The sequence below is a fragment of the Drosophila rhopaloa genome, unplaced genomic scaffold (genome assembly GCF_018152115.1).
Source record: "Drosophila rhopaloa isolate 14029-0021.01 unplaced genomic scaffold, ASM1815211v1 contig_150, whole genome shotgun sequence".
NCBI lineage: Eukaryota > Metazoa > Arthropoda > Insecta > Diptera > Drosophilidae > Drosophila > Drosophila rhopaloa.
In genome coordinates this window covers 2,375,184-2,387,621 of record NW_025335029.1, presented here as the reverse complement: position 1 = coordinate 2,387,621, position 12,438 = coordinate 2,375,184, and the positions used below count along the sequence as shown (strand labels likewise).

General features: G+C 38.9%; 1 protein-coding gene across 1 annotated transcript; it reads right to left on the bottom strand.

Annotated features, from left to right (window-relative positions):
- Positions 1-350: 350 nt before the first annotated feature.
- LOC108040871 (hormone receptor 4) lies at positions 351-10,078 on the bottom strand. Its single transcript, XM_017118529.2, has 2 exons — positions 8,957-10,078; positions 351-5,190 (listed from the first exon to the last, which is right to left on the bottom strand). Exon 2 carries the CDS (start codon positions 5,160-5,162, stop codon positions 2,763-2,765), a length of 2,400 nt encoding a protein of 799 aa, XP_016974018.1. The 5' UTR covers positions 5,163-5,190; positions 8,957-10,078; the 3' UTR covers positions 351-2,762.
- Positions 10,079-12,438: the final 2,360 nt, after the last annotated feature.

The window sequence follows — 12,438 nt, the reverse complement described above, 5'->3', positions numbered from 1 at the left end:
ATGTGCTTGATTACTATTTTCTTATAAATTTACATAATTTTACGTGCTATTATTTGAACACCTAGAAATTCAGTCAATCACGTAAATGGAATTTTGGATCTACAGGTGGTTGGTCAGCTCAATGCACAGAAAAAATAAAGAAAAGGAATTTTGCACAATTTTTTTTTATATCTTGAAATTATTAAACTTTAAAATAAAATAAAAACTTAAAAATAGCTATTTTATAATACGGATGGATAAATAAGAAATACCAGATGTGGGTTTAAGATGAAAATTCTACATTATATAACCAAAATTATTTTAATTTTCCTTGTAGCCCTTCGATATTTCAAAACAAAACTCAATTATTCTTTTCTGGACTTTAAAATCAAAATTAAGATTTATTTGAAACAAATAACTGTGTTATTACATTGAATATAATCTTATGGCTTATTCTCCTCGATTTTGCGGTTTTTGTTGCTGTTCTTGATGTACCGTTATTTTTATAAATGTAATTATATATTACATACACAATTACTTAGTACATATCGTATATTAATAATAGTATAATTTATAATTAGCATTTCTCTCTCACTTATCTAGTATTATTATATTTCTTCAAGATTTTATTTTTATTTACGTGTATATTTTAACACAAAACAGCAAAGACAAATGTTATCATTCTATATATATATATATGTATACATATATATTTGCGCGTTTCCCACATAAATTACATTTTTAAATTACATTTATATATGTATTTTTCTTTTTTCTTCGCTTTTTTTTGTGTCGCTTGTAAAGTTTTTCGCGTTTCCTCGTCTCATTTAAATTTAGTTTATACCTAGAGTTTTACATCGATAATTAGAAAAAGAAAATATTTTTGTTGGGACTTTATTATGAAAAACATGTTACTAATAATAACCATTCTTTTGTATATTTATCTATATGTTTAAGAAGTTCTGGTACTCGAATGAAATAACAATTTTTTTCTTTGCACTTTGAAGCTGTTTAGTTTTGTTTATTTTTTTGTCTCCCATTTTTAAGTTTTTGTTACATTTATTAAGTATTTTAGACTCAATGAATTATGTGTGTGTTTTAAAGGGGTTTTATTATTTATAAACAGTATATATTATGCAGGGTTTAGAATCGCCCTATCCTAGCTATTCCATTCTCCTTATTGTTGGTTGCAGGCTATAAAGCTTTCTTTGATTTGATTCTTTAATATTTTTTTACTTTCGTAATAAAAATGACTTGAAAAAACAACGAATTTATTTTGGTTTGGGTATTATGGTAGTAGTCGTAGTTCAATGCTCGATAATTTAAAGTTTGGAAAACGTTTTATGGAAAAACCTATCTACTATTTTGTTAAAGACTTGTAAAAATTCCTTTAAGTTTTCTTTAGTTGTTTTGAGTTCGCTTTTGATTCTTGTTGGTTTCCTAAAATTTGTCGGAGCAGGACACTGGAACAGGATTCCTATTGTGACCTACACTTGTGCCTGGACTATCAACTATATATCAGTAGATATATTCAGATATATATATGCGTATGTCTGTATTGTTATATACTCCTTTAGTTTGTGATACTGCGTTTATGAAGAAGGATCTCGAATATACATCTATCTATCGTTTTGTATTCGAAAAGGGTTCGCGGGGGGAGGGGGGACTCTGAAGACTTTACAGCACTGAGGGGATCGGTTTCGATATCGACATCTTAAAATCTAATAATTGCTTCGACGGCACATTGGGATTATAATATAGGTAGGGCTTTACAGATGCACACATATGCGTATTTAGCTAGCTATTTTTCTGGATCAAACAAACGAACGGAAACGGGATAGATGTTATATCCAAAAGGATAGTTTTGAGGAAATATTTAGCTTAGCGGGGCTCTTCTAAATCCGTCCTCTTCCCATCATTTTCGTATAGAGAATATAATTTGGTCGTTGGTCTAAGACACTTTTTGGTTTCAATCCTTTTCGCTTTCTTCCCTTTAGGTTTTGTATTATATACAGAAATTAGAGCTTAAGTGTGTAAATTGTATAGTGACTTATGTGCGTAATTAAGTAAAATCTGAGACTCGCTGTAAAATATGTTTCGCTTTTTCAGGGGTGCTAGGGATTTTTGAGGAAAGAGGGTGTAAAAAGACACTCAAGTACACTTAGGGGTTAACGATTCAATAATTTTTTTTTTTACTTTTTTTGTAAGAGCTAGCTACGAAAGCACGGACGATAACGAGATAACAATATTGAGGCCTTTTGAAAAAACTTTTAGTTTCATCATGAATTTGCGGAAGTGAATTTATATCAATTTTATAAACTTTACGATCGCCCTCGACAGCATTTCCGAATTTTATTTACTTCACATTAAGATTGTGAATCATGGCATTTAATCAGGAAAATCTAAGTGGAAGTGTTTAAAAAACTTAATTCACTTCCTCATATTTGTGTTGAAAATGAAAGTCTCAACCGTTGTGATAACGACAAAATCGCGGAAAGTCTTGCAGTCTAGAAGAAGAAGTTGCGCACCTCCTCGTCCAGGTCACTGGAGTCCACCAGGTCATCCATCACGCCAGACACCAGAAGCTCCACCACTTCTAGTTCCTTTTTGTCTTTGTCGCTGATTATGGCTGCCTCTTCAACTGTTTCTACTGCTGCTGCTGCTGCGGCAGCCTCCATTGTGGCCACCTGGTCATCCGCCAACGCCTCCGATTCCAGCAGCGTCTGGTAGTCCTCCTCCAGCAGCACTCCGCTCTCGATGGCCGCAACAGCCTCCTCATAGTATCAGTTGAGGTCGCGCCGAAAACTATCCTCGATGTTGGCATCGGCGATCATAATGGAATTCTGGTCGGACAGCATCTGCAACCCGGCCACGTCCATCTGACCCAGATCCAGGTCGAGCGTGTCGAAAATCTCCCTGGAGAAATCCGCATTGGAGGAGTAATCACTGAAAATGATCGAGGGTATATTCGTTGTTGTCGGCGTGTGACTTTGCGAGGATCCCTGAAGGTGCTGTTGCTGGTGGTGATGTTGTTGCTGCTGCTGGTGGTGGTTCATCACCACATTGGAGTTGGAGCAGGCATTGTGACTCACTGGCGAGCTGCTCGAAAGCGGGGAATTCCCATGGTGAGGCGAGTGCAACGGCGAATGATGCGGCGAGTGGTGCAGAGATAGCGATAATTGCTGCTGTTGATGGTGTTGCTGCTGATGATGCTGTTGCTGCTGCTGCTGTTGATGTTGATGGTGGTGTTGCTGCTGTGGCGAAGTCTGTGCCGACATGGGTATCGGCAGTGGTGAACTGGGACAGCCCAAGGGCGACGGAACAGGAGAAGCAGTTATGCCCAAAGGATCCTGTGTTGAACCACCTCCACTACTGCTATTGTTGTTCCCCGCTCCATTTAGATTTGTGCTGCCATTGTGCGTGGATCCCACACCATTGCTCAACCCGTTGTTGTTCAGGTTGCTCACTCCTCGCCGCATATGGTTGTTGTTCCCACTCGCCTCCGGACTGCCGCTCAGCTCACTAAAGTCCAACATCTCCTGCTTATTGTATCCGTTTGTTAAGCCTCCTCCATTGCTACCTCCGCCCGAACCACCTCCTCCGCCTCCACTCAATTCGTCAAAGTCCAAGGCCACAAAGTTATTGGCGAAACCCTGCTGCTCCGGTGAGGAATTGCTGTCGCCCAGCGAGAAGATCTCAAACTGATTGTGAAACGAGGTATTCAGACTGTTGTAGGAGTTATCAAACTGTTGCTGTTGCTGGTGCGCCTGCTGTTGCTGCTGCTGCTGTTGTTGTTGCTGCTGCTGGACCTGTTGCTGCTGTCGTATCGGACTGGCCGGAGCACTCGAGTGCAGATCCGTGGCCGAAACACTGCTTAAAAGGCCGGGAGAAGAGCGTGGACTAGGCGGATTCGGTGGCTGGCGGTAGTCGGTGGCATTGTGGGGTCCCAGCGTTGGCAGCGGGTTAAACGTGGAGACGGTTGCCTGCGTGGTGGCCAGATTGGTGAAGGACAGGTGCGGTGAGCTGCTGGGTTGTTGCTGCTGCTGTTGCTGCTGTTGCTGCTGTTGTTGCGTGTTGCCGGTGGGCGAGTGCTGCTGCTGCTGATAGGGTGAACCGGGACCTGCTCCACCTCCTCCACCCGCCGGACTAAACGGACTGGGCGACTGATCCCGATCCCGTCTGTGATTGTGCGGTGACATGACGGGCGACAGAGTTTGCTGCAACTGTTGTTGCTGGGATTGCTGTTGCTGCTGGGGTGTGTAGTTCTGCAGGGCCGTGAGATCGGGCAGGGAGCCGGTGTTGGCAAAGTTGGCCTGCTCCTGAAGCGGCCGGAACACGGGGTTCGCGAATTTGGCGTTGTTGTATGGCGTGGTCTGTTGTTGCTGCTGCTGCTGGTGTTGCTGCTGATGCAGCTGCTGCATTTGAAGTTGCTGGTGCATCTGGTGCTGCTGTTGCATCTGTTGGTGCTGCTGCTGAAGCTGCTGCAGTTGCAGCTGAGGGGGCTGCAGACCCGGCGACTTCCTACGCTGCGCCTGCGGACTCATGGTCCTGTTTATCCCATGGTGCGGCGAGTGAGATCTTGGCTGGCCTGGCTGTTGTTGCTGCTGCTGCTGATGTTGCTGCGGCTGGTAGTTGGGGTGCATCATATTTACGTTGGTATCAAAGCCCGCTCCTAACGCGGTCTGGTGGAGCGCGGAATCGGAACTGGAGCGTCGCCACAAACTGTCCGCCGTGGGTGGACCAAGTAGATGCGGATTTAGTTGGCCATTGTCAAGGGTTTGTTGCGTGCCGCCGCTACTGCCGTAGGGCGAGCGATCCTGCTTGCGCTCCGATGGTCTCCGCATCGGTCCCACGCCCACGCTGCGTCCACGCGATTCACGATACGTCGTCGGGGAACCACCTCCGCCTCCGCCAGCCAAGCCATCTGGCGAGGCTCCACCGCCGCTGGCTCCACTGCCGGAACCACTGCCGCCACCGCCTCCTGTCCCATTACCAGATCCTGGAGAGGATTGGCTCACCTCATGCCCGCCGCCCAGGCACTCCAGTATCTTCTGATTGGCCGGCGGATCGTCCCTCTTCGTGGCATACACCTCCTTCATGATTCGCTCAAACTCCGCCGTTCCCTCCGCCTGCTTTTGCTTCTGCAGCGCGATCTTTTCGCTGAACTTTCGCGGATTGGCCATTGTGGAGGTTTAGTCTGGATAAAGGAATCTGTTTGAAAAAAGGTAATAATTATATATTTAATAACTTGACTGGAAAGATCTAAAGGCATAGGTTTTGCGTTCGTTTTGCTTTTGAAAAGGAAAATATTTGAGATTGATAAATCCATGTCTAGAGTATCTTATTTAATTAGCATGTGATTTGTTTTGAATTTCCATTATAAGTTGTTATGTAGGAATGCAGTTGTTAGTTGGGTGATCACAAGTTAGTTTCTAGAAATTAAAGTGAATATTATTTACTTATTATTTAGATGAGATAAAAAAAACTTGAGAAACAGCTAATATAATTATTTTACTTGTTCTGTTACAAAAAAAAAACCATTATACAAATAGTTATGATTTGAAATGAATGAAATCCCTAGATGACCATAACTGTTTTTTTTACTTTGTTTTTTTTTTTAATCAATCTGTTGCATTTTGTTTATGTTTAATTTCTTGAAAGCACAAATAAATTCTGCTCATTTGATTGGTTGAATTGAAAGATATTTATTTATTTATTTACGATGCAATGAATTATATACGCACTACCAATAGGTATGGGCCATGTGAGGTCAACAAACAATGTGAAAATGTTTAAATTATTTGACATAAAATAAAAATATTTACCGAACAATTATGATTTATTAAAAAGAGAAGTAAAACATTTAAATCGCCACATCTTTATCTGGCTCTATTCTGCAATCGTGAAAAGGTGGAGCTTTCAATCTGTTTCCATAAGCTAGCTCATCCATCTCAAGGAATTTCCGCTCCCTGAGCGCACACCTTTATCCCCCTTTTATCTGCCGGCGAAGGGCATGGAAATGTTTTACCAGCGGGGCGGCATCCACCCGTAAAACCCCCTCCCCATTCTGGTTTTATCAATTTGTCAGTAGAGCGAGCGGCTTGCTGATAAGCCAGATACAGATACAAAACAGTCGACATTTTGTCCGAGTCCCAGTCAGAATTCGCATTCGCATACGCTTTCGGATTCCGATGCCGATTCGGGTTCGGATTCAGGTCCACGCCATGCGTAGTAATGTTTGCCCGGTTGTCCCGGTCTTGGTTTGTCCCTCTCTCTTCACTCAATTTCAATGCCATTGCATAACGAGTGTCATATGTACGAACATGTGTACATATGCGATTTATATCTGCCGAGTGTTCAAAAAGGGCGGGAAAAAGCGACGAGCAGGGCAAACAACAAGTTTTTGTAGTTCTTTGAAAGCGACTGTTTGGTTTGGGTATAGTCTTGGAAGGGGGGGTTTTATCGGGGGGCGGCTTTTCGTCGCCACCTGCAGCTGCATTATGCAAATGTCGCGAATTGCGTAGCAAACGAAATAATCTTTTTTTTTTCTTTGCATTAATTTATTCCGGTTCCGCGGCAGTGCAAAGTTGAAGCATTCTGCTCGTTGCTTTGATTCGATGTTTTTTTCGGTCACACATGAAGGGCATTTTAAAAACAACTTTTAGCCACGTTTTCCCAAAAAAAAAAATAAAATCGAACCTCAGATTATGCTCCCAATATGTGTAGCTTCCTTAAGACAAAAACTATAAACCAGTTCCACAGCTTTTGACAACTTTTAGATGAGTTTCGATCGATGATGATGATCATACTCGTCTGATGCGTTGACAAAAGCCTGAAGTGGTGAACAATAACCGCTCAAAAAAAAATATAAGCAAGCCAAAATCAAAAGTTGCTCTTTATCTTTCGCGAGACATGAAAATATGGGTTCTCGGATGGGTTCAGTTCTTATCAAATTGGTAAACTCTGTATCTACTCATGGGTAGCGGAAAAAATATAAGTTCCCGAACGTGATTGTACAAAATGAAAAATGTAAATATTGGTGAGACTCTATCAAATCAATTAAAAGTTTATGTACCTTTGCAGCTTTTATATATATTAACTAACTCGAAAGAATAAATAATAAATTTGTATGTTATGTAATATCATAAGACAGATTATAAAACGTGAAAACAAAAACCAAATGCGATTTAAAGGATTTCCTAAGAAGAAACATAAAAGAAATATAAATTAATAACCTTGTTTTTAAAATTATTTCAAGAAATTTATTACCCAATTTTACTATGATAAAATGCAAATATTACTCATTTTTTATATTGCTGGTTATATTTTAAACATTTCTATGCATTTTTTTGTATGTATGACGCTGTGTCTATTTACGATAGAAATTACTCATTTAGATATTTATACTGCAACGGAAGTTTATAAAAATATATATTAAAGCAATGACGAATTTGAACTCTGCGAGTTTTTAAAGCTGGGAAATTCATTCTCTTTATACCATATTTTCCCCAAGAAATTCCTAACCGCTGAACGAACCTCTCAAGTTCCCGAACACTTAAAAAACCCAACCCTTAATTCAGGCTCATTAATTTCAACCATTAGCTAATTTAACCTTATCGATTTCTTGTTCAGGTGACAAAAAGAGCAGCTCAATTAAATCGATTGATGTTATTTCTTTTGAGGGAAGCATAATTTTCTCCAACCTTGATTTCTGTTTAATTCTAACTTATCATTTTGATTTATTTGCTTGTGAAATTCTTGGAATTGCCGTAAGACTTAAGATGCTTGGTATTAAATATTACTAGAGAGTTGTTGCTAGATTTTGTGAACGTGTTAATTCTAGCTAAATGTTGACTCATTTTAGCTATGTACATATGTTAAACATCGCTTAGTGATATATTCAGAAAATGTTAGTACCAATTTTAATGATTGTTGTTTACTAAATAGTTAGGGTAACTCTACATAGTTTTGCTTATTAATACCCGAAGGAGGTTTTTCATTCATATTCAAATGAGATTTACTTTAATACTATCTTTATTTTTCTTTAGAACCCTATACTATGACTAATCCCAGTAGATATCGGAAGTGTAAGGCCCATTATGGATAAAACGCGATGCAGGAGCAAAGAGATTTTGAATGCGGCTCACACTTTTGGCCGAGGCGGCAATTGTGGCCATAAAAAGGCCGAGCACGCCTCTAAACAAACAAAGGTAGGAATTACTTTTTGGGAGGGAGTGGGGTTTTTTTTGGAGGGTAGGTATTTAAGGGGAGGGGTTTTGTTGGGCAAAAGCGGAAATATTCCCACGAATCGATAATGACATTCAATAATTATTTAATAAACTGCGACCGATAAAAATGCTTTATTGAGCAAACTCTCCACGGAAACAAACAAATGGATTTCAAATCAAAATGACATTTACATTTTTAATTATGTCGATATGTGATTAGATGTTAGACAGATTGTCTTCCTCGAGAAACAAAAAATAAGAGTTCAAATCCTACAGGTGAATAAATGTCTATATTGTAAATTACATTTCATTTCAATTGGTTCACTGATATAATATTAACATGTCTTCCTAACAATTAAAACGGGATTTTTTTTATATTAAAAAATATAAATGTTGTTGGCTTTTTGGTAAGAGGTGCAAAATGAAACCAAAAATCAAACATTTTTCTTTCTCTGTATGTGTGAATGGCCCATTTTATTTCCCTCTCTCTCCCTATTTATCCATTTCTCTCTCTTTTCCTATTTCTCACATTTGTCTCCTGGGAATCGCTTATCAGCCGATTTTTTTTTACAGCCACGCGCGTTCCCTGGAATTTTTGAATAATTTCCGATGTTTGTTTATTTATCGCGCGGCGCAACCGCAACAGTTGAAAGAAAATAAAAGGGAAAAAGGGGGGAAAACATTTGCAGAAAAGTGTGCAAAGCGAATAGGCGGCAAAAACAAAACGAACGGGCAGAGGCGTTACTTACATTCTCTCTCTTTCACCGCCAACTCCAATTGGATCTCTTGCTTTCTCTGTCGCTCTTGTGCTATGCAAATTGGATTCTTGCTTGATTAAAATCTCATAAGAAGAATTTAATTTTTGGCGCTTTTTTTGTTGTTATTGTTATGGGCTTTTGCCTTTTTGTTTTGCGTCGTCTGATAAAACCAGATTTGATTTTGAGTTGTTTGCGAGCCGAGAGTTGTTAAATCCGAAAATCGGTTTGTTGAGGGATTATTTAAACAACTGATTGTTTTTTTTTTTTGCCTTTTTCGCCTCGCTCTTACACACACACACAGCCGCACGCGCACGCACACTTGGACAGGTTTATTGTTTTAACGCAAAACTGCGACGTTGTTTTTTTTTGTATTTTGCGCTCTCAGCTGGTTGGCACTTTTTTTTGCGCTATTTTTTTTTGGTTACCGCATGAAAAGTGAAAAACTTTTGTTGCGCCTTTGACCTCTTTTCACATAGACACACGCACACACACAGAGGCGGACGAGTGTGCCTCCAATTGGGAGTCCAATTGGGATTACAGCACGCAGCAACGGCGGCGGCGGCCGATTCTATATTGCATTTCCTTGATTTCAATATATTCTTTGCTCCGATTTTTTGGCTTTTGTTTTTCGCACACTAATGGGAAATCTCACCAACACGCAAGAACGCACAGCGACACCGATACACCGACACACACAGGCACGCGGGGCGGTAGATTTTTGCGGGCAACGGGACTTTTACCGTTGTGCACACTCACTTCGCAGCAATCTCGTATTTTTATTTTCGTTTATTTTGTGTTTTTTATGCCCCTATTTTGCTCTGCTGCACTCTCTCACTCGCATAGAGAACAACTTATTATTGCTGCTGCTGCTGCCTAGCTTCTTCTTCTTCGCTCATCTTCGTCGCTGTGATGATGGCTCTTCACTTTTTTCGTTTTGTTCCGAGCTTTTTCCGCTTTTCGGCGCACGCCGTTTTAATCAACCGTTTGTCGTGCACTCGTTCTGCAATTGCGCGTCGCGTTTTTCACCGTTTTTTGCACGTTTGTTTTGTTATTTTTCCACTTTTTCTCAAATCTGCTGCTGAGAACATTGCACAGCAGTGTGACCAGGTCGAATGTGGACTTTCCCACCAAGTATTCGCCCGCCAGGGTTGCCAACTAGAATGCGGGGTGTATCGATAGGTTGGGTAAAGGAAGTACAATGCCGATAGTTTTGCAACGGAAATATATTTATAAAAATTTTCTATAAGTTATAAAGGCTGTTTAATAAACAACAATAAATATTAGATTATATTGCATTAAATAACTTTTATAAAACCGACTTAATTGTAATAACTGAATGGTTTGTTGAATTTTCTGCAACATGGATTTTAATAATTGCTCTACAATTTTATGTCCAGACCTAATTATTTGATTTGCTTAATTAATATTTTCTTAAGTGTAAGACTATTTGATTAGTTGTAACCAAATAAATAAGTATATAAACAACATGTCCATATTTATGTATATATTTTATACTTTGGATTTTATTGAGCACCAAAACATTTCCGAAGCTTTTAAAAAACAAGAGTTAGAATCGAAGTTGTTATTTGTTTTTCCAAGGGTTTAATTCGTTTTTGATTGTCAAACCCGTTTCCAAAATATAAGCGCTTAAATTCAAATTCAAAATTGTACCGAGTTTGGGGTTCATATATTTTTTCTCGATATTTTTCCAATAGGCTCCGTGAATTATCGGTTTTTGTCTTTGCTTTTGGCCTCTGATTGGGATGGTGTTCCAACTAACGGTCCCCTGCTCAGGATGGTGACTCCGTTAAGAAATTTGGTGTATTTATTTTGAAAACCAATAAAACATTTCCCTATTCTAAAAAACTTATTTGTGAAATGACCCGAAAATTCGGAAATTAAGAAATTTTAAAGCAGCTTATTAGGAAATCAAATCAAAAGTCTCTTTATAATCGGCTTACAATTTGGTAAAGGTATTAACTTTAGGTGTCCAATAGTGGGTCACATTTTACAATTCTTAGGAAACTTAAAAATAACATGAAAATGGATCAAAAAATTGATCAACGTTAAAATTAAAACTTTGCAAAAGCAAACTTTGGGAAGCCGAAGTTTATGCAACTGTTACTGACATTTAAAAATACCGTATTTCAATTTCAATGACTAAAAACAACCAGGGTAATGGATTTTCCGGTACATTTTCGAAACTATAATGCCCGCAAGGATTAAAATACAATGTTTAATTTGCAACCTTATACACGTATATGGAATGTATTCAAGGATTTTTTTAATTTGAAATAAAATGTAGCATTTCTAGTCTTTTCTTGTTGAAAGGATTAATTAATTAAGTGTTTACTTTGCCATATTTAATATACGAAAATTGAGAGACAGTCAACTGAAATTCTATGCCATATTATATGCACATCAGAAGCTAAAATAAATCATCAAAACCAATTTGGATTACCCGCTTTACCATTTAAATTGCATCAACTAACACATTCAAACGACCTTCGTGTACGTGTGCGCCTGTCTGTGTGTGTGAGTGTGTAAACGTCTGTTTCCCTTTCCGTTAACATTTTGTGTCTGGTTTCCGGCATTTTGTGTGCGCCATTTAAAATTGTTTTCCACGATACGAATCTGCCTAACGCTTTCTCTTTTTCCCGAATAAGGAAAATTTTCGTTTTTCGCAGACACTTGAAGCAGGAATTGGAAGCAAATTGGCGGCCTCGGGGTTACGAAGACATTTAGGGGCCGACAAGGAAATAGGGAAATAAGAGGGCCAAGAAGAAGGCCAAGCAGTTGGAAAAAAACTAGGTAAATTGTGTGCAAGCGATAGAAATCTCTCCTTTTTTCTCCGATTGCCATTCACAATATTTGCCCCTTTCTTTTCTGTTTCCTCGTTCCTCAGACTTCTCTATTACCACACTTTCTTCGCTCCTTTTCCTGCATTTATTCCCATTTCTTTCATAAATATTTGCGCCCTTTGTGTGCTTAATTCATTCATCAAACTGTCAAATGAATGTCAAAACTAATAGAGCCCCTTTCCCATCACCTCAGTGGCATATTTCCACCATGGAAAAGGGCCATGAAAGGCAGTCGAAAAGGTGCTCAATTATTGAAATGAATTAGTGGGCGCAAGTGGGTGGGCTTAAGCGTTTTTTTCCTTTACTCTGTTTCTGCCTTTTGTAAAAATATTTTTCCACAGTAAGTTGCATGACAATCAATGGTCGGAAAGCTGTCTAAATAAATTTTAGGAACTTAATTATAATTAATTTTATTAGGGACTTATACAGGTTACTCGGTCCGAAACAAACACTTTTTCAACATGTTCTTATAAAAACTTAAATTTTAATATTTTTTAAGAACAACTTGAGGCAGTGTTAATGTAACTTAAAATTTATTTAATAAACCCAAACTAATTTTTGTATTCATTTTGATTTGAAAAAATTTCGCTTAAAACTTTTTAACCGATTTTG

Excerpts from the sequence above, each read along its gene's own strand:
- LOC108040871 (XM_017118529.2), bottom strand. The coding sequence starts at position 5,162 with ATGGCCAATCCGCGAAAGTTCAGCGAAAAGATCGCGCTGCAGAAGCAA.